The sequence below is a fragment of the Rhinolophus hipposideros genome, assembly GCF_964194185.1.
Source record: "Rhinolophus hipposideros genome assembly, chromosome: X".
NCBI classification, from domain to species: Eukaryota; Metazoa; Chordata; class Mammalia; order Chiroptera; family Rhinolophidae; genus Rhinolophus; species Rhinolophus hipposideros.
The window spans coordinates 2,406,044-2,429,239 of NC_138046.1; the positions used below are offsets into that span (position 1 = coordinate 2,406,044).

General features: G+C 40.6%; 1 protein-coding gene and 1 pseudogene across 2 annotated transcripts in view; both read right to left on the minus strand.

Moving 5' to 3' along the window:
• Positions 1–23,196, minus strand: part of KIF4A (kinesin family member 4A) — an 87,136-nt gene that overhangs the window by 9,861 nt on the left and 54,079 nt on the right. Inside the window, exons 18-26 of the mRNA XM_081042702.1 lie at positions 19,762–19,845; positions 19,025–19,138; positions 10,423–10,578; positions 10,199–10,299; positions 3,750–3,879; positions 2,549–2,719; positions 2,117–2,224; positions 1,081–1,158; positions 651–749 (exon numbers count right to left, since the gene is read on the minus strand). Of these exons, the coding sequence (XP_080898828.1) occupies positions 651–749; positions 1,081–1,158; positions 2,117–2,224; positions 2,549–2,719; positions 3,750–3,879; positions 10,199–10,299; positions 10,423–10,578; positions 19,025–19,138; positions 19,762–19,845 (1,041 nt within the window). The remainder of the gene's footprint in view (positions 1–650; positions 750–1,080; positions 1,159–2,116; positions 2,225–2,548; positions 2,720–3,749; positions 3,880–10,198; positions 10,300–10,422; positions 10,579–19,024; positions 19,139–19,761; positions 19,846–23,196) is intronic.
• LOC308494842 (PC4 and SFRS1-interacting protein-like) lies at positions 14,417–16,617 on the minus strand (annotated as a pseudogene). The gene is made up of 2 exons: positions 15,383–16,617; positions 14,417–14,754 (listed from the first exon to the last, which is right to left on the minus strand). The product of its transcript is annotated as a PC4 and SFRS1-interacting protein-like (transcript).

Here is a 23,196-nt window from a genome sequence, read left to right on the forward strand (position 1 = left end):
GAGGAAGGAGGGGCTCACACATGAAGAGATAAGTGTCTTTGGACGGACAGCTGACCACGGCTCTTTTTTCTTTTTTTAAGATTTTATTGGGGAAAGGGAACAGGACTTTATTGGGTAGCAGTGTATACTTCCAGGACTTTTTTCCCAAGGCAAGTTGTTGTCCTTTCAATCTTAGTTGTGGAGGGTGCCTTTCAGCTTCAAGTTGTTGTCCTTTCAGCCCTAGCTGTGGAAGGCACAGCTCAGCTCCAGGTCCGGTTGCCGTTGCTAGTTACAGGGGGCGCAGCCCACCATCCCTTGCGGGAGTCGAACCGGCAACCTTGTGGTTGAGAGCCCACTGGCCCATGTGGGAATCGAACCGGCAGCCTTCGGAGTTAGGAGCATGGAGCTCTAACCGCTTGAGCCACCGGGCCGGCCCTGAACACGGCTCTTATACTCTGCTTCCCTCCTCAGCTGTGTTACATAATCTTGTACACAGCCCAGAGGCAGCCTTCCAGGGAGGCACACGGCCTACTTTCCTCAAGACTGTGCTAGAGCTTTAGCGAGATGCTCAAACGTGGATTTTCCCTCTCAACCTCTTCTAAAAGGCAATTTTAGCAACCCCACTCCAAAGTTTGGCTATGCGGAAGAATCGCAGGCACTGAGCAGTTTACCTTAGGTGGGATATATTCGAAAGAAGAATCTGGAGAATGAAGAATATCCTTAGGAAGAGCAGGTTTCTGTTTACTGGCTACTTGGAGGAGAGTCAGTTTCTATTTGAAAAGAAGAGACAAAGGGCAGCTTCCGAGAGTGCTCATGGCTGAAACATAAAGATTCTCGAGCCAGCTTCCTTTTAAACCACACTTAAGCAGGGTGGGGTGATGGTGGAAGTCGGTTGCAGGAGTCCCGCTTTACAAGATCAGTATTAGATTCAGAAAAGAGCAAATTAAAACGTGTGTTTATACCATTTTGAAATGCATGTCACGTGGAAACTCGATTGGGACCTTATAAATACAATAGAGTCAAGTTCACACTCAGGGTCACTCCCAAGAGCTGGCCTCAGCTGCAATGGGGTCTCGTTCAGTGGGCGGAAAGCTGCCTTACCTGCTTGATGATTTCGTTTTCTCGGAGAAGCTGCTGATTTTGTGCGCACACTTCTCGCATCTTCTCAAGTTCTTCATCCTATTTCCAGAGAGTGCAGTGATAGGTGGGATAATTTTGGGCATTGCATGTGGGTTACCAAACAACTCACATAGATGAAAACATACTGCTGCCAAGCTGATGGCAGCAGATGGTTTTTGCACAGCAGGCATTGGCACCCGGAAAAAATGCGATTGCTACCAGTTCTTAGGTGTCCCAAATGCCACTTCCATCCCTACGCTCACAAGCAGCCTTGACTGCACTCGCAAAAACCGTTCCTTACTCTTTTCTGTTCTCTAGCCTCACCTCACATCCCTTATTCACACCAGAATGCAGATTAGAAAACCCACATGGACAGTGCTGCTTCCCTGAAGACCACAGATGCTTTTGTTCACCATTGTTAACACAGATCAGGCAGTTTATTTGCTACTCTAATAATAAGGCCGATTAAGCTTCCTGGCACTTAGCACAGATCCATGCATACAACCTTAAGTAGTTTGGTTCTATCTTCCATGGGAGGGACCAAGAAAACCATAGAGACCGGTAGTTCAGGAAAAAGATTGTAAGTTGGATAAAACAGTGCCCCAACATGCTACGAAAGGGCGTGGTGTTCCCAGCGTTGGGAAGAAATTCAGACCCCAGGCAGTTTACGAACATGTCAGTTCTTAGCTCAGAAGAACAGGCGCAGAAAGAGATAGCTGAATGCCCCTAGCAATCTACTGCATGATTTAATTTTCTCAACTGTTTAGAGCTCAGAGTTGAGGCAAAAAACCAGGAGGCCTCAAAGATTGGTATGGAGTATGTGCTGTCACTCTGTACCAAAAAGGAGGCGATTCTATGGGGGGCGACATTCTAAATAGCCCTAACTTGATCAACTAGGGCCAAAAAGCAACAATGGTTACGACTCTCAACCTCTTTTCAGCAGCTCAGGACAGCTGCAAGTACAATGGTGTTAGCGGGATAGGACTCTGGTCAGGCCTGTGGTCAGGCCCCATCTTACCTGACATTTCAGTGTGCTCCACAGCTGTTTTTCCTTTTCACTGACTGACTCCTCCAGCTGCTTCTCTGCCATTTGGCTTTGCTGCAGCTGGCTGAGAAGGTACAGCACCTGAAGAGACACAACCCGAGGGCACCGAAGGAGTAAGAGAAAGGAACTGCGGTGTTGTCCAAGCAGGGGCCCATGTGACTGCTCTGTGATGCGGCAGTAAACTGTTCTCTTTGCTCTCACGGCACATTATCTTGGTATTCAATATGGAGGCTTTAATACCGTTGTCACTGGAATGTGTCAACTTACACAAGTCATTTCTCTCTGTCTCACGTTTCTTATTTGCCAAATTGGCAAAGACGACATGGTCTTCTGACCGCAACTTCAGACCTCTGCTACTTTTTAAACTAACAACAAAAAGCAGTGACGATGTACTCCTCAGTTTACCTTCTCCTGGTGCTGCTGCTCTACTCTGACCAGCTCTGCCTGGAACTCTGTCTCTATTTCAGCGAAGTGATTTCTTTCCTCAAACAGCATCTTCTGTATGTCAGTGTAACTGGCTTTGTTCTGTTTCAGGATGCTTTCAAGCTTGCTGACCTGTATTTTGGAGGAGACCAGCTGGAAGGGATAAAAGATCGGTTTACTTGGAGAACGGTCACCTTTCCCCACTCATCAGGCAGGCAAATGTCAGCTTTCTTGAAATGCACTGAGAAAAGGTCCTCCACGTCCAAGACCATTTTTATTTTGGCATGTCACATGGATTCCACCACTGATTATAACAACACCACCAACCTAGAGGTCACCACTGAGGTCACTTCATCTCTCACTCTGTCTCAAGTCAAGAATAAACTGAACACAAACAGTATCTGACAACTCCAAATTCTGGTACTTAAGAAGTTCTTCCTTCATTCTAAAGAGAAATCCACACGACACACCCTTCTGGCCAAATGTCTGTGTTCACGCATCGAAACTCATAGACACGTTAGCCGAGACTGCAGGCTAGATTGATATCTCATGCTGGCCTAGTTTTATATTCTCTACTAGCCCAGATGGTGAACGTCACAAACACCCGTGCTCACAAGACTAATCAGGATTTCTTTAGGACGACAAATGTGCTAAGCCAACACAAAATGTAGAAAGGATAGCATTGCTCAGACTTGCACAGTTGGAGTGTGTATGCTTGTCTCAAGTGAAAACGCCTCAATCACCAGAGGATCAAATTTAATTCCTCTTGTGACAACGTAAGATGATAGATTATCTTAAGGTCAGTAAAGACGGATATTCCTTAAGATGAATCTTAGGTTTTCTCTTTCCTGGATTGTGTGAAACTTGAATATACAACTCAGAGGTGCTTTACCAAGTGTGCTGTACAGTAGCTTAGGCTTCACTAGTGGCAAATGTTTATGGAGCACTTGCTCTGTGGCAGGCACGACAGGGATCAATTTGCAAGTCATACCATGTTTTCCTAAGTGACGGGCCTTACTGGCTCACAGCAACTTTTCCCCGTAAAACTATTTCTCTAATGTCAGTGCCATTGTGCTTCCACACCATGAAAGGTGGCAATAACATGAACCGTACTCCAGGCTAACATCTTAATTCAACCTACCGAGCCAGACCCCTAATTGCTGGGAGGAAAAGTGATGTTTACCTCTCCAATTAAATATTTCAGGGCGCACTTGGCTTCCAGAATGGTGGCGATATTCTCCCAACGCTGTTTTGGCCTGTCTTCACTTTCTGCATCCAGCAGCTTCTGCTGTAAGTCAGCAATCTGAGCGCTCCTGCAGGGAGAGAAAGAAGGAAAGAGGTATCTGTTAAATACCATTTAAATAATGATTTGGTCATCTGCTTAGGATGTGTGCTCAGCAGCTGGTGGATGTACGCTGTCTCCAATCCTGTTACAAAGGGACTCCAAAGACTGTGCAAATGGTTTCATGTTAATAAATCCTGCTTGAAATGTAGGGATCATGCACTGGCACCTGCAAAGATCTGTTTCAGTAAGGCTTATGCTGTACTGCACTGACTGTAAAGTGACTTCGTCTTCGGAAGCTCAAATTGTGATGTGGCTCACCTGTGCAAGGACAAGATTAAGGTTGGATCCTGGAAGGGAAAAAAATCTCCAAAGAACAAACAGGTAGACATCCTTTGCTGGAATCGAATACCAAATCGACACCTATGGCCGGTGTGGTGAGAGGTTACCTTGAAGTGCCTGCCACAAGACTGAGAAGGTGCTGAGAAGACTAGATACCTTAACCCTAGTTATAGCTTCCAGATACCTTATGATCCAGTACAGCCCGAGACCAAGGTCTACACATGTCAGCTTCATTAACAGCTTCCTTCTTGAACTTACTACGTGACGCAGTGCTATGTAAGGTATTATAAAGAAGATGGGTACAAGAATAATCTAACATTGCAGTTCTCAAAGTTTTAGGTCTCAGGACCCCTTTACACTCTTCAAACTTATTGAGGACCTCTAAGAAAGTCTGTTCATATATATGTTATACCTATAGATATTCACGTATTAGGAAGTAAAACTGAGAAAAAATATTAAGTGATTCACCTAAAACAATAATAATCCACTATACATTAACATAGTTTATGAAAAATAACATTTTCCAAAACAAATAAAATAATAATTTAGTGAGAACAGAGGGATTGTTTTCCTTTTTTCACAAAGCTCTGTAATATTTGGCTTGGTAGAAGACAGCTGGATTTTCACACGTCCCTCTGCATTCAGTCTTTGGTGACATGTTCTGGGGGATATGAATGAAGACAATCTGGCCTCCCACGGACAAGAAGCTGGACAAGGGAGGAGCATCTTAATACCTTTTCAGATAACTGTGGCTATTCTTCTTGGAGACTACACCCACCCCAACAAGTGACAGTTCCTTAAGAGCGAATTGAAACGTGGAACCTGAAACCATTATTAATATACTTTTCTTACTCTCTTACATTAAACTCTGTTGGTCTATCTTGCAATCTGAATGGATCTTTTACCCATACACGATTCTGTAACATGTCACGTGGACAACACTGACTCATGCAGAGCCTCCAAATGTTAACACATTTCATTATACAATACAGAAGAGTACAATTGTTAGTATCACTACTGGTCTCGTCAGAAAAGTTAAGAAAAACTGTCAAGCCCATGTTGGCGGAAACACATTTTCTGAAATTCTGATTTTCACTTGAAAGTTCCCATTTCCCTTCGGTGACACTGTCAGCTGTCTTCCTCGAAGTGACAGGCTCCCTCGGTTCATTTCCAAGAAAATGTCTGCCAGGTACCCAGGTCTGAATAACCAGAGCCTGTGTGTCCGTCGTTCTTTCAAGCAGAAAGGATACTGCACGTGAACAAAGGCTTGCTGGGTTCCCCCCAAACAACCGCACACATGCTTCCCCCGAGACAACTGCCAGACTTGCGCACGCAGCTCAAGTGCTTTATGTGTCCTCTATGGTCCGTCACACAGAATACTCAGGAGCGCTGAGCTCAAGGGTCCAGACGTAAGGAAATGACCAGTTGTTACTGCTTTCTCGAAGCCATTCTTACGTAAGATGGGCTTTTTAGAAAGTGAATGTGTGCTGCTCAAGTATGCAGTGACCACTAGGATGGGTTGGTGGCACAGCTTTGATTCGAGCTAAGGTACCAGCAGTTTTTGTCCACTGTTGCTTTTGCACTGTCATGCCAAAGAAGGTCTTGATATTATGAAAATAGTTTTGATTGTTCAGACTCCCTGAAAGAGTCTCAGAGACCCTTAGGGGTTTGCGGACCACAGTTTGAGAACACTGGTCTAATATACAGTCTTTTCCTACAACAATCTTACAATCTTTCTAGAGTGACAAGATTCATAAATGTGAAACAATTAACAAATATATAGACAGATAACACATATCACCTGCATCACATGACTGAATACTGTACATTCTGAAGTATTCAGAGAAGAGGAAGGCTAGTGAGGGATGAAAAGTCACGGAGAGCTTCTTGGAAGAAGTTGTTGTCTATCATATGCCCTTTCCTGTCTTCTCTGACAATTCATGTCCCTTCGCTATTTCAAAATTTGGGAAAAACCTCTTGATTAAACTCACCTCTGTCATCAAGTAATTGCCCTCTACTTGGCAGCTGCCCTCTGTTTAAGTAATCATTTACTTATGCACAGAGCTATGTAGGTAAATGTTTAAGCCCCAGCACTTAAAAAACCAGACCTGATTTGTAGCTTTTGCTAGTTTCTTTGGTGTAAATACGTTCACCATAACCAATTGTAAGCTATCAATGGTTTACAACATTCCCAAAATGTTAACAAATGATTCCAACACATTGTACTATTTCCACTTGAGAGCAAAGGTGACACCATCCATGGTTTCTATATATCCTAACTGCATCCAGTGCACCACAAAGCAGAAACTCAAATGCTGAGGGACTTACAGATGTGTCCAAAGATTAACAGATGGTGTGTTGCTAAAAACAAATTAAATGACCTCCAAGGTCTTCTGGGCAATAAAATTCTATTATCTTAAGACACTAAAATCTCTGTCAAAATTCTGTTCCTTCTAGAGTTCAGATACTTAGAAGACAGTAACAATGATCAGGGAGGCTGTGAGACCTTACTTCTGGTCTCACAGCCAGGAAGGGAGGAAGAAAAGAACATTCATCGAGCACTTCTAACATGCCAGGCACTGTGTTATGTACTTTATTACCAATCTCACTTACTGCTCAGGATAACTTTGCCTATTTGTTATATTTAATGCACTTTGCTGATGATTGCTAAGGTTCTCCTCCTTCTACATTGTTGTTTTTCTGACATCATTTCTTAAGTTCCTCTAAAGTTTGTTTTTGGTCAGTTCTATACTTCAGAGATAATACTGCATCAAAAATTGTGGTGCAGAGGACAACAAAGATGGCACAGTAGGTAAATTGTGTTTACCTTCTCTTACAACCACACTGAAATTACAACTAATTTACAAAACAACCATTATTGAGAATTGGCTAAAATCAAGCTGAACTGAAGCCCTACAACTAAAGACGTGCAGAAGAAGCCACGTCCAGACTGGTAGAAGGGGCAAAGATGTGGAACAGGCTGGTCCCATACCCGCGTGTGACCATTAAAGATCAGGAGTGGTATTTCAGCTGTGGGGGTCCCTCCCATCCCCTATAGGAGCAAGAGATCCAAGCCCCACCCCAGCCTAGGGTTCCAGTGCTGGGGAGAGAAGTCTCCATAATTTTTGGTTGTGAAAACCAGCAGAGATTGTGACTGAGTGAGACTGAGCGCAGCTGCACTCACAGGCGCTCCTCTTAAAGGGACCATGCACGGACTTAACCCACCAACAGAATCACTCGCTCTGAGCTCCAGCACTGGGGCAGCAGCTGGAAAGGCAGCAGGGACAAATGGTGGGGAACTGAGTTGTCTGGCTTGGGATGGGAGCTGGAGAGGTGGCTTTCTCCTGGACGGGGAAGCTGGCGGAGGCCACTGTTTCTTTGTTGTGCTCTCTTGCCTCCCGACGTGCGAACACAGGTGGCTGCCATTTCTGGGTCTCCGCTGTTCATTTGCCCCGCCCTGGACATTCGAGACCTGGCCCTGCCCAACTTTTGGGCACATCTAGGCCGTTTCCAGTGGCTCTTTCATGCAGACCACCTGCCTTGGCTCAAGCTGCAGACTTTCCTAGACTCTCAAAGGTTCGCGGAACCCAGACAAGCAGCATCTGGCTTGAGAGTGTCCTGTATCTCTGGCTGAGTAGCCCTAAGTTGGCACCAGCGGCAGTCCGCCTTGGTTCATGGCTTGGCCTCTCAGAGAGCTTCCAAGCACGGGCAGCGGCCATCTGTGGATTTCTTTGTGCCTCCTGCCAGGTGGCTCACGGTGGGGCATGTGTGTGGCTGAACTTGACCTACAGCAGATCCCCTCCAAGGTGTTCCTGGGGCTGGTACCCACGGTGGCCAGCTTCAACATGAGCTGGAGCATCACCAGCCGCCTCCAAGTACAACACACCCAAGGGTACATTGGGCAGGCACCAGAGTCCTGCTGAGGCAGATCCTGCTCTGTAGGGTCAGCCCGTGCACCACAACTCCTCCACTGTAGTCACTGCCGGTCCTCACAACCAGTGAGCCCAAGGGTCAGTCCCTCCTACTGACGTGCAGTAAGGCTCAACTACAAGAGGAGGGCACACACAACCCACACAAGGGACACACCTGGAGCGCGTGGCTCAGGTGACCAGAAAGACTGTGCCACTGAACCCCACAGCACACCTACTACATACGGCCACTCTACTAAGACCAGAAGACATAGCAGCCCTACCTAATCCATAGAAACAAACACAGGGAGGCATCCAAAATGGGGAGACAAAGAAACATGCCCCAAATGAAAGATCAGAACAAAGCTCCAGAAAAAGAACGAAGCTAAATGGATACAAGCAATCTATCAGACACAGAGTTCCAAACACTGGTTAGAAGAATGCTCAATGATCTCAGGGAGAGCATAGGAAGCATAAAAATGAGACGAAAACCATAAAAAGAAGCAGTCAGAAATAAAGCATACAATGATGGAAATGAAGAATATACTACAGGGAATTAACAGTAGATTAGATGAAGCAGAGGATCCAACCAGCGATGTAGCTGTAGATAAGGTAGTAGAAAACACCCAACCAGAACAGCAGAAAGAAAAAAAAGAATCCAAAAAATTGAGGAGAGTTTAATGGGCCTCTGTGACAATATCAAGCATACCAACATTTGCATTATAGGGGTACCAGAAGGAGAAGAGAAAGCAAGGAATTGAAACCCTATTTGAAGAAATAATGACAGAAAACTTCCCTAACCTGGTAAAGGAAATGGACATACAAGCCCAGGAAGCACAGAGTCCCAAACAAGATGAACCCACAGAGGCCCACACCAAGACACATCATAATTAAAATTCCAAACGCCAAATACAAAGAGAGAATCTTAAAAGCAGCAAGAGAAAAGCAGTTAGTTACCTACAAGGGAGACGTCATACAACTGTCAGCTGATTTCTCAGCAGAAACTTTGCAGGCCAGAAGGGATTGGCAGGAAATATTCTAAGTGATGAAAACCAATGACATACAATCAAGATTGCTCTACCCAGCAAGGCTGTCATTTAGAATTAAAGGACAGATAAGGAGCTTCCCAGACAAGAAAAAGCCAAAGGAGTTCATCACCACCAAACCAGTATTACAAGGACTCTTAGAGGGACTTCTTTAAGATGGGAGGGGGGGGTTAAGGATGGGGGAAAGGGGAAGGGCTTAAGAAGTACAAATTAGTTGTTACACTGTAGTCATGGGGATGTAGGGCATAGCATAAAGAATATAGTCAATAATATTGTAATAACTAGGTATGGTGCCAGATAATTGATCTATCAGGGTGATAGATAGGAATGGTGTTGGGGGCAGGGTGAAAAAGGTGAAGGCATTAAGAAATACAAATTAGTAATTAATACAGTAGGGAGAATATAATCAACAAAGTTGTAAAGGTCATGTAAGGTGCCAGATGGGCACTGGACTTACCAGGGGGATCACGTCATAGACTGTGTAGATGCCTGACCAATGCACTATACACCTGAAGTAGAATATTGAATGCCAACTATAACTACAAATATAGGTACATATAGTCACAGGATGTGGAGTACAACATAGGGAAGATAGTCGATGGTATTGTAACAGCTATATATGATGTCAGAGGGGTAGTAGCTTGAGGGGTGTGTTATCTCTTTATGAGGGGTTTAAATGTCTATTATGTTGCTTTGTACACCTGAAACTAATGAAAAAAATTATGGTGCAGCATAACAAGCTTGGTTTTTTGGAGCACACGAAGTGGGTCCCAAATTCCCAGCTCGATAGAACCTTTAGTGGATACCTTAGGATCTCTGAACTTAAGTTTACATCGCCAGAGTGAGAAGAATGGTACATACCTCATCTGGTATACGTCACAGGGAGGGACTAAATGAGAAAATGTATCTAACATGTCTAGTGAAGTGTGTATTTCCAAAAATCGCCTCTTTCTCTTGTTTCTCCCCATCACAAAGCTTCTGAATCACTGGACTGATAGGTTCTATTTTGATTCCAGCATACATTTTCATAATGCCCTAGAGATGGTCACATTACCTGAGTTCCATTTCAGTCTCCAGGCTTTTAATCTGCTTTGTAATGGAATCCTCTGACTCGGAAACTTGACCATTCAGTTCAGCAAGTGAGAATGTGCGCCTCTGTAAAGAAGAATAGTGGGAATGAGGGTGAAATGCTATGAGTAAAGTCATCCTCCAAAGTCGTGAGGGTTCCTGGGTACTGCAGTCTGATATTTGGCCACATATATCCATAAGGGCACTTACGCGAAGTTTAGGAGGTGGGTTCTCCCCAGTCTCCCTTTTTAATTTAAGTTGAGCCAGATCTTGAGCCAGGATCTTTCTATCTTCAAGAAGGTCATTCAGATGGCGCCTGGCTTCCTCAGTACTGACCATAACCTCAATTTCATTTCCAAGCCAGTTCTAGAAGATAAATTGTTGCCATTGGGTTAGGGATGAGGAACCTCTAGCCCGGGGGTTAGATTTAGCTCCAGACTTCAGTTCACTCGGACCAGAGCCCAAGTAACTAGAAGCAAGATTTCTATATACTCTGTCTTTACCTTCTTCATTTTCTCCTTAACCTTTGTCCTTATCTAGTTATAATATAGAATTGAAGTATATTTTGATTGTGTGCACTATTTAACAAATAGATGTCCATTCTTAATCTTTCAAGTAGATGAATGGAATATTTTTAAGCAAACAAAATTAACTAAATTCAGTTTTCAAAAAAGTAACCATCCCTGAAAACACTTTCACTTTTGATGAAGACATACCATGCTAAGAGTAATCCAACAAAAGTACAAATAGGTTAAAACTAAAAGGATTAAAAAATATACCATGCTGATATTAGTTGAAAGAAAGCTGGAGGGGCCATATTATTAGCAGAAAAAGTAGATTTCAGAACAAATACGACCAGGGATAAAAAAGATCATTTTATAAGAATGAAGGGATCAATTAATCCTCATTGTTTATGCCTCTACTAACAGAGCTTCAAAAAACATGGATCAGGGGACCAGCCTGGTGGCTCAGGCGGTTGGAATTCCATGCTCCTAGCTCCAAAGGCTGCCGGTTCAGTTCCCGCATGGGCTGGTGGGCTCTCAACCACAAGGTTGCCAGTTCAATTCCTCGAGTCCTGCAGGGGATGGTGGGCTGCGCCCCCTGCAACTAAGATTGAGCGCGGCACCTTGGGCTGAGCTGCCGCTGAGCTCCCGGATGGCTCAGTTGGTTGGAGTGCGTCCTTTCAACCACAAAAGTTGCCAGTTCGACTCCCGCAAGGGATGGTGGGCTGTGCCCCCTGCAACTAAAAAACAGCAAGAGGACCTGGAGCTGGGCTGCGCTGTCCACAGCTAAGACTGAAAGGACAACTTGAGGCTGAACGGTGCCCTCCACAGCTGGGATTGAAAGGACAGCAACTTGACTCGGAAAGGAGTGCTGGAGGTGCACACTGTTTCCCAATAAAATCCTGTACCCCTTTCCCCAATAAAAAAAAAATCTTAAAAAAAACATGGAGCAAACCAGATAGAGGTACAAGGACAAAAAGACAAATTTATAATTCCAAGCTGGAGATTTCAATACCCATCTCTCGATAATTGATAGAACCAGTAGGTAAAAACTCAGCAAGGATACAGTAGAAATGAACAGCACAATCAATGAAATCGACATGGTGGACATTTATAGAACACCACCCAACAGCAGCACAATAGACATTCTTCTCAAGTACTCATAGAACATTTGCCAAGACTGACCATATTCTAGGCCATAATAAGTCTCAATAAATTCAAAAGGATTCAAGTCATATACAGTATGTTCCCTAACCACAATGGAATTAAATTAGAAATCGTAACAGAAAGATACTTGGAAAAAAATACTCCAACATTTGGAAACTAAATAACACACTTCTAAATAACCCATGTGTCAAAAAAGAAATCAACAGGGAAATTAGAATATATTTTGAATTGAATGCAAATGAAAACATAACGATCACAATTTGTGGGATGTTGTTAAAGGAGTACTTAAAGGGAAATTTATAGCATTAAATGCCTATATTAGAAAAGAAGAAAGAACTCAAGTGAATGACCTCAGCTTCTACCATAAGAAACTAAAAAAAATAAGAGGCAATTAAACCCAAAGCAGTAAGGAAATAATAGATATAAGACTGGAAATTAATGAGCTGGGGATTTTTAGGTATTTTTTTATTGTGGTAAGATATACATAATATAAAATTTACCATTTGTAAGAATGAGCTGGTTCTTTGATAAACCTCTAGCCAAACTGATCAGGAAAAAAGAGAAAAGCACAAAATATCAATAACAGGATTGAGATAGATAACATTAGTGTAGCTTTTATAGACATTAGAAGGATAATAAGGGAATGTCATGAATAACTTCATGCCAATAAATTTGACAACTTAGATGTAACAGACGAGTTCCCTGAAACACACAAACTACCAAAGCTCACTCAAGAAGAAATATATAATCTAAAAACTTTATATCTATTTAAAAATTTGTATTTTATTTAACACCCTTCCCCACAAAGAGCAAAAACGAACAAAAACCCTTTAGTCCTAGATGGCTTAACTTGTGAATTGCACCAAACTTTAAAAAAAAAATTTATTGGGGAATATTGGGGAACAGTGTGTTTCTCCAGGGCCCATCAGCTCCAAGTCGTTGTCCTTCAATCTAGTTGTGGAGGGCGCAGCTCAGCTCCAAGTCAAGTCGCCATTTTCAATCTTTAGTTGCAGGGGGTGCAGCCCACCATCCCATGTGGGAATTGAACTGGCAACCTTGTTAAAAGTTTGCGCTCTAACCAACTGAGCCACCCGGCCACCCTGCACCAAACTTTTAAGGAAGAAATGATATTAAATCTATACAAACTCTCCCAGACAATGGAAGAGGAAGGGCTACTCCCTAGCTCACTCTAAGAGGCCAGCATTACCTTGATACTAAAACCAGATGAAAACAATCTAAGAAAACAACAGACCAATATCCATCAGGAACACAGATGCAAAAATTTTACAGAAAATTTTTAGTTTAGTAAAATTTTAATTTCACGTGTCGTTGAATTCAACAATACATGAAAAGGATGATATATCACACGCAAGAGGACTTTACCCAAAGAATGCAAGACTGGTTCCATATTTGAACATCACAGTAATTCACCAAATCAACAAACTAGAGACAAAAAGTATTTGACAAGATTTACATCCACTCAGAATAAAAACTTACAGCAAACTAAGACCAGATAAGAACTTCCTCAACCTATTAAAGGGCATCTATGAAAAACCTCCAGCTAACATCATACTTAAAGGTGGTAGACTGAGTGGGTTTCTACCACTCCTATTCAACATCATCCAGAAGTTCCTAGCCAATGCAGTAAGTAGGGCAAGTAAAAGAAATAAAAGACATGCAGGTTAGAAAGGAAGAAATAAAACACTATTTACAGATGGCATGATTGTCTATGTAGAAAATCCCGAAGAATCTATAAAGTAGCTACTAGACAAAGTCAGAAGATAAAAGTTAATATAAAAAAGCAATTGTATTTCTATATACCAGCAATGAACAACTAGATACGCAATTTGGCAATTTCTTACATAGTGAAACATATACTTACCAGGTGACCCAGCAAACCCGCTTCCAGGTACTTACCCAAATGAAATGATTACCTACGTTTACAGAAACCTGTATGTGAATGTTTTAATAGCAGCTTTATTCATAATCACCAAACACTGGGAAAAAAACCCCAAGATATCCTTTAAAAGGTGAATGGATAAACTATTGGACAGCCGTACAATGGAATACCACTCAGCCAAAAAAAAGGGGTACAAACTACAGGTAACAACATGCATGAATCTCAAATGCATTATGCTGAGTGAAAGAAGGCAGACTGTGTTTCCATTTATATGACACCGATGCAAAGGGAAAACAATGATGACACACGACAAATCCGTGTTTGCCAAGGGCCAGGATGTGGGAGGAGCTGACTACAAAGGGGTATAGAGGAATTTGGGGGGAATCATAGAACTATTGCATATCTTGATTGTGGTGGTGGTTATACAATTGTACATGTTGTAAAAACTTGCAGAACTGTACACTAAAAAAGGTAAATCTTTTAATTAAAGTTTACTGGGATGACAATTGTTAAAGTTACATAGGTTTCAGGTGTACAATTCTGTGATATATCATCTGTATATCACATTGTGGGCTCACCACCTGGAGTCAGTTCTCCTTCCATCACCATATGTCTACATCCCAGGCATGTCAACCTAGTTATCTAGCGGAGAGCTCCTTCAGAGACACTTCAGTCTCTCTCTTCACGGGCTGGCTTTTCCTTACTGCTGGCCTCGCCTTCCCTTTTTTCAGTGCTGTCTCATTACATTGTGGCTGATTGCCCTCTTGAGCATCCAAGCCCCCATTTAGAGTCTTTGAACCTGTTTGTTCCCTTTCTGGCTTCTTGTCTGGCCCTTCCCTCCCTTGATCTTTGGTTTTATTTGCTTCCCCGCGCTGCCTTTGTTCTGCAAGAGATTTATTCAGCACTTGTGTGGTTACAGAATCTCCTTCACCAACCCAAAACGTGTTCTTAAACCCGTTATACATATGAGGTCTGACCATTAAGTTCGCGAACTCATCCTAGAAAAAGTGCTGATACCTCAATGCTGAATATCACTACGGTCACCTTCGAAGGACTCCCCTTGGAAAGCTATGCACTGACGCCAGTGCCTAGTCCACCCTTCAAAGCCATTTTGGAACTCTTTTTCTGGAATGGCCATCAGAACTGTCGTTGTATTACCCTTGATGTCCTGAATATCATCAAAATGTCTTCCTTTCAATATTTCCTTTATCTTCGTTCAGGTAAAGAAAGAAGTCATTGGGGGCTGGGTCAGGTGAGTAGGGAGGGTGTTCCAATACAGTTATTGGTTTACTGGCTAAAAACTCCCTCACAGACAGTGCCGTGTGAGCTGGTACATTGTCGTGATGCAAGAGCCATGAATTATTGGTGAAAAGCTCACGTCTAACTTTTTCACGCAGCCTTTTCAGCACTTCGAAATAGTAAACTTGGTTAACAGTTTGTCCAGTTGGTACAAATTCATAATGAATAATCCCTCTGATATCTAAAAAGGTTAGCAACATCGTTGCAACAAGTTCGCAAACTTAATTGTCAGACCACATACAGTGCCGCCAAAGCAAGCACATGGTGGCAAGTTTGCGAACTCAATTGTCACAGCTCGTACATCCCTGCAGACGTTCCCATAATAATCAGAGTCACATTGAGTTGCCGTCATTTTTTCAGTGTTGTCATCATTTCTGAGCTTGTTGCATTGTGACCTGAAGTGAAATAAGTTCATCCAAGACCTTGATACATGGCTTCACATCAAGGTTGTCAATTTAGAGTGAAGTCTTTATTTCACCGTGTATCCTTGGAAGTCGAGAATCCATTGATGTTTCTTGTTTCTTCTTCCACTTCTTTAACTTCTAGCTCCTTTCCTGCATCTTGATTCTGCCGCTCAGTTTCCATTTGTTCCTCTTGTTTGTGTTTTCTATCTGCTGCTTCTTTCTCATGTTGGCCTTTTAGCCTATTCCTTCTGGGAGCAGTCTGAAAGTTTCTTCCACCTTTTCTCTTCTTTCTGCCTTCTCAACCATCTCCTTTCTCTTGAGAATCAGAGGTTGATGTAACCCATTTTAGCAAAATTTTCCCTTTCTGACTCAACTTCTTTCTTCCCCTCTCTCTTGTCTGGTTCTTGGCTTAGCTTCTTCCTTCTGGCCTTCTTCATCTTTTGTAAGCTGCTTTTTAGGTTGTTTTTCCTCTTGCCCCATTTTCTTGCCTTTGTCTTCTTCAGTTAAGATGTGACTCTCTGAAGGGCAGGTCTGTTTTACCATTTGGGGTCTGCCTCTTGGTTTTGGAGTCCTGACTTCTACAGCTGCAGGTTGTCCTCTTTCACGACACATTTTTAGATCAACAGTGACATTGTTATTGTCACTATTCCTGCTTCCTTGGTTTTACTTGTTTTTCTGCTTTTCTCTTTCTCCCTCTTCTGGCAGCTTTTGGAGTGGTTTCGTCAATCGCTTTCATCACATCCTCATTGCTGGCTTTTCTTCATGGTCGGCATCTTCCTTTGAAACACTAGTCTTTTTTTTCTTCACTTTTAACATCAGATGATGCATTTGATAGTTTAGCTGATGCCTGTTGATTTGAAAATGTCACTTTCGGATTGTTATCTATATCCCATAAACCTTCCTTAAAGCCTTTGCATTTATTTAGTTTTCTGCACTTTTCCTTATTTTCTGAGTAAGGAAACATAACCGTTGGGCCTAAAAAGCAGTCTCATGGATTCCAAAAAAGTAAAAGGGTAGTTTGTGGGTGGTTTTGCAGCTCCATCAGGAATCTCATCTACTTGAGCTGCCTAATGAGAGTAACCTTTTTCATCTTGATGAAGATGAGGTCTCCAGGTTTGAAATTGCAAGTCATGTTTTGAGAAGGGTGATGCATGGGTTTGAAGCTCAGGGAGGAGGTGCGGCAGTATAGACCAAGGGATTGGGGTAGGGGCATGCGGGAGGGGATGGGACTGGACCGAGGCTCCCGGGTGGCAGGAGCGGGAGGATGCCTTGGGGTGTCCTGACACACCTGCCAGGGCCACGGGTGCGCGCAGGCCACCTCTGCCCGCCTCCACGCAAGCCACCTATGCCACCAGCTGCCGCAGAGGCATCTCAATGGCTCCAAATCATAACCACCACTGCCACTGTCCTACAACTAACATACTTAATGGTGAAAGACTGAATGCTTTTTTCCTAAGAGTGACACAAAGCAAAGATGTCTCCTTCACCTACTGTATTCAATATTTTACTGTAGGTATTGGCAAGTGCAATAAGCCAAGACAAAGTTAAAAGAAAGGCACACAGAACCGAGAAGAATAAATAAAATTGTCTCTATCTGCAAGATGACATGATCGTATATGTGGAAAATCCTAAGGACTCTGCAAAAAAAGCTACAAGAACCAGCAAGTATGCCCAAACAGTTGGAAATGGAAATTTAAAAAATCCAGATTTCCAATAGCATAAAAATATGAAATATTTAGGAATATATTCGACAAATGTTGTAACACCTATACAATGAAAACAAAAACACTGCTGAAAGAAATAAAAGACAAATAAATGGAGAGATGTACCATGTTCATGGATTGAAAGACCCAATATTGTTAAGATGTAAATTCTCCTCAAATTTATCAATAGATTCTAATATAGTCCTAATCACACTCCCAGCAGAATTTTTGTAGAAACTGGCAAGCTGATTCTAAAATTTATATGGAATTGTAAAGGACCTAGTTTTCCCAAAACAACTTTGAAAATGAATAACAACTTTAGAGGATTTATACTATCTGATTTCAGAACGTATTACAAAGCTAGTATCATCAAAACATTTTGGTATTGCCAGAAGGATAGACATAGAGATCAATGAAATAGAATCTAGAAATTGACTTATGGACAATTGATTTTCACAAAGGTGTCAAGTCAAAATGAATCACAGACCTAAACATAAAGCTTAATATTATGTAACTTCTAGAAGAAAATTTAGAGGGAAATCATAGTGACCTTGGGTTTGGCAAAAATTTCTTCAATAGGACATAAAAACCATTGAAGTATAAAAAGAAAATGTCAATACATCGGATGGCATCCAAATTAAAAAGCTTTGTTTTTCAGAAAACACTGTCACAAAATGAAAAGGCAAGCCACGGTCTGGGAGAAATATTCATAAGACATAGAAGTCTTTTGTTGAATATATCTAGACTATATAAAGAATACTAACTCAAATATAAGAAAAAAGACGACCCAATTAAAAATGGGAAAAAGATTTGAACAGATATTTCATAAAACATACACATGGCAAATAAGCACATGAAAAGATGCTCAACACCATCAGTCACCAGGAAAATGCACACTCAAATGACAGTGGTATACCACTACCTATCTACTAGAATAGCTAAAGTTGAAAAGACTGACGATACTCAAACTAAGTATTGGTGGGAATGCACAGCAACAGGAACCCTCATACATTGCTAAAAGGAATGTAAAACAGTATGACCACTTTGGAAAACAATTTTGCAGTTGCTTAAAAGTTAAAATACATACCTATTATACAAGCCAACAATTCCACTCCTAGGTTTCCTATCCCAAAGAAATAAAAACACGTATGCACATGATGTTCAGTACAATACTTGTCATAGTCAAAAGCTGGAAATAATACACATGTCCATCAGCAAGTGAATGAATAAAAAACTGTGGTACATCCATGCCGTGGGATGTCACTCAGCAGTAAAAAGAAGTATTGATACACACGATCACATGGATGAATCTCAAACTAATGAAACTGAATGAAAGCCAGAAAAAATCCTGTATGATTCAATTTTTATAAAATTATGGAAAGTGAAGATAAATTTGTAATGACAAAAGGCAGATTAATGGTTACCTGGAGATGGGGGTCCAGAGGAGGGAGGGATTACAAGGGGGTACACACAAAGTTTGGGTCCTGATGGACATTGACATTATCTTGATTGTGGTGGTGATTTCATGGGTGCATATCTGTGCCAAAACTTATTAAACTGTACACGTCAAATATGTACAATTTATTGTAGGTCATTTATACCTCAATAAAATTGTTTAAAAATTAAGTGACCCTCAACTCAAGAGGGGTAGAGATAGAAAGGGTTCGCTACTCTTGGTATTTAACAGCCACTCAACGATATCATATCCTCAGGAAATAAAGCATTCTGGCAGACCTTTAGCTTTGCAGTGGTTAACTCTAAATGAAACAAAAGCACCTTCCGTTTTCTCCCACCCCCAGTATACACAAGAGAATTGGCCGGTCAAGCTGTCCGTACCTTCACTCGAGCAGCAGTGCCTTCCATCCCACGGCTCTGAGTCTCTTTCCGCTTATCTGCAACCTCCCGCTGTTTCTGGAGAGCATCCTTGAGACGCTTGTTGGCAGCTGCTGCCTAAATAAAAATGGCTCGCAGTCATGTTGAATTGAAGGGTAAAAAGAACATTCGAATTTCCAGCATATGACTAAACTAGAAAAACAGAAAAATTCTATGGTGTGTGTTCCTATAGGAATCAAGTTTATATGTCTCCAAGTACATGATACTGGTCAACAATTTGAGTCCAGGAGGCACACATTTCCTTTTTTTTCTTTCTTTTTTTTCTTCATTTTATTTTTTTAAAGTTTTTTAAAAATTAGTTTCAGGTGTACAAAACAACATAGTGATTAGACATTTTCACGCCTCACAAAGTGATAACCCCCGCACCCAGGTCTACTACCCCTCTGACATCGTATATCAGGGCAGGCTTGAAAGTGTCTGAAAATGTCACATACCAACAGTACTCTGTGTTGTTTTGGAAAGAAGCAAGCCCAATTAGAAGAAAATCCTTATTTAAACAGTACCATTTTCATCAGGTTTTTATCTGCTCACAGTTCATGACACGTCAACAGGGATCAAGACTTAGGAATTGCTGGTCAGGATTAGCATCCTAGGTTTCTTAGGACACCAGCTCCTTTAAGAGATTCCACTTTGCCAGCATCTAAGCAATACACTTGACCTAACAGATCGGATTTTCTTACCTCCTCAGTTTTACGTCTAAGCACATTAGACTGTTTCTGGAAGTTTCTTTCAAGTTTGAGCAGTTCATATTGCCTCTTTCGGTCCTGAGAAGAAAAGAGCCAGACTTTTAATTGCTATTCAGCTAGCTAAAATAAAGTCTTATAATATAACTAAAGAGTCTTTCAATGGTATAGTCTTTATGGAAAACAAGAGGTTCCTCAAAAAATAAAAAATAGAACTGCTGTACAATATAGCAGTCCCACTATTGGGTACATAGCCAAAGGAAATGAAATCAGTATCTTTTAAAAAAAAAATTATTGGGCTGACAATGGTTAGTAAAATTACATAGGTTTCAAGTGTACAATTCTACAATATATCATCTATATATCACATTGTGTGTTCACCACCCAGAGTCAGTTCTTCCATCACCATATATTTGACCCCCTTTACCCTCTTCTACCTCCCCTCTTACCCTCTGGTCAAAATCAGTATCTTTAAGAGATAACTGCAGTCCCATATTCATTACAGCATTATTCACAATAACCAAGATATGGAAACAACTTAAATGTTTGTCTCCAGATAAACGGATAAAGAAAATTTGGTATATATACATAATGGAACATTATTCAGCCATTAACAAGAAAGAAATCCTGCCATTTGTGACAACACGGATGGACCTGGAGGTCATTATGCTAAATGAAATAAACCAGACAGAGAAAGACAAATACCATATGATCCCACTTATAGAGAGAATCTAAAACAATTGAACTCATAGAACCAGAGTAGAACAGTAGTTACCAGGCACTTGGGGTCGGGGAACATGGAGAAACATTAGTCAAAGGGTGTAAACTTCCAGTTATAAGATGAATAAGTTCTGGGGATCTAGGGAGAGCATAGTGACTACAGTGAATAATACTATATTGTATATTTGAAATTTGCTGAGTATGTCTTAAGTGTTCTCAACACACTGACAAAAAATGGGTAACTTTGTGAGGTGATAGATGGGACATCTCCAAAATTACTCTTTCTGGATCTATGACTATTCTGGATCACTTGCATTTCCATATGAATTTTAGGATCAGCATGTGAATTTATGTAAATAAGCCAAGTGGAATTTTGATTGGGATTGTGTTGAATCTGTACATCAATCTGAGGAGTATTCCATCTTAAGAATATTGTCTTCTGATCCATGAACATGGGTTATCTTTCTATTTATTTAGATAATTAATTCAATGATGTTTTATAGTTTTTAGTGTATAAGTCTTATACTTGTTTAAGTCTTATACTTGTATAAGTCTTATACTTGTTATGTTTATTCCTAAGTGTTTTATTCTTATTGATGTTATTATAAATGAAATTGTTTTCTTCTTAATTTCACTTTCAAATTGTTAGTTGCTAGTGTATAGAAATACAACTGATTTTCATACATTGAACTTATATGCTGCAACTTTGCTAAACTTGTGTATTAGTTGTAATAGTTTTTTAGAAGATTTTCTACATGCAAGATAATGTCATCTGCTAACAGAGATAGTTTTTCTTCTTCCTTTCCAATCTGGATGACTTTTATATACATATTTTTCTTGCCTAAGAGCCCTGGCTAGAAGCTCAGGACAATGTTGAATAGAAGTGGCAAGAGTGGATACACTTGTCTTGTTTGTTCCTGATGTCAGGGCAAAAGCATTCTGCCTTTCACCACTAAGTATGATGCTAGTTGCAGGGTTTTCATAAATGCCCTTCATCAAGATGAGAAAGTTCCCTTCTATTCCTAATTTGAGTGTTTTATCATTAAAGGATGTTGGATTTTGTCAAATGCTTTTTTCTGTGTCTATTGAGATAATCATGTGGTTCTTGTCCTTTATTCTACTGATATTATATTATATTAATATTTAGATGTTAAAGAAGGCTTACATTTTTTTTCCAGATAGACCTTACTTGGTCATAGTGTATCATTCTTTTTATATGTTGTTGGATTCAGTTTTTCAGTATTATGTTGAAGATTCTCAAGTTTATATTCATGAGATACTGGTCTGTAGTTTTCTTTTCTTGGGATGTCTTTGTATGGTTTATGTGTTAGGGAAGTACTGGCCTCATATAATGAGTTGGGGAGTGTTCCGTCTGCTTCTGTTTTATGGAATAGTTTCTGAAAATTTCGTGTTATTTCTTCTTTAAATGTCTGGAAGAACTCATCAGTGAAGACATCTGGTCCTGGGCTTTTCTTTCTGGGAAGTTTTTAACTACTAACTTAATCTCCTGTTATAGGTCTGCAAAGATTTTCTATTTCTTCTTCAGTCAGTTTCGGTAGTTTTTGTCTTTCTAAGAACTTGCCTATTTCATCTAGGTTATCTAATTTGTTGGCATACAATTGTTTACAGTATTCCCTTATAACCCTTTCCTTCTGAAAGACTAGTAGTGATGCATTCTCTTTCATTCCTAAAAAAATTTAGTAATTTGAATCTTCTTTTTTTCTTATAAAGCATATGTAAAAGTTTGTTAGTATTTGTTGATCACTTCAAAGGACCAAATTTTGGTTTCCTTGATGTTCTCTATTGTTTTTTTTATTCTCTATTTCATTAATTTCCACTCTAACCTTTAATATTTCTTTCTGCATGCTAGCTTTGGGTTTAGTCTGCTTTTCCTTTTTTTCAAGGTCTTAAAGTATAAAGCTAGGTTATTGAGATCTTTCTTCATTTCTAATATAGGCATTTACAACTATATTTTCCTCTAAGTGCCCTTTAGCTGCATCCCATAGGTTTTGGTACGTCATATCTTTGTTTTATTCATCTCAAAGTTTTCTTGTGATTTCTTCTTTAACTCATCATTTAATTAGGAGTGTTGTTTAATTTCCTCAGATTTGTGAATTTCCCAAATTTGTTTCTGTTATTGATTTCCTACTTAACTCCACTGTGGTTGGAAAAATACTTTGTATTATTTCAATCCTTTTAAATTTATTGATGCATGTTTTATGACCTAACATAAGGTCTATCCTGGAGAATGGTCCATGTGCTCTTCAAAAGAACATGTATCCTGCTGTTGTCGGTTGGAGTATTCTCTAGATGCCTGTTAGGTCTAGTTAGTTTATAATATTGATGAAGTCTTCTATGTATTTCCTTCCTGATCTGGTTGTGTCTAGTTGTTCTAACCATTATGAAAGTGGGGTATTGAAGTGTCCAAATATTATTGCTGATTTGTCTATTTTTCCCTTCATTTCTGTCAGTGTTTGTTTCAGTATTTTGGGGCTGTGTTGTTATAGGTGCACAATTTTATAATTGTTATATCTTCCTGATGGGTTGATTCTTTTATCTGTATAAGATGTTCCTTTTTATTTCTATTAATAGTAACATTTTGTGATCTAAAGTGTATTTTGTTTGTATAGCCACTTCAGCTCTTTTATGGTTGATGTTTGAATGGTAGATCTTTTTCCATCCTTTAACTTTCGACTTATTTGTATCTTTGAA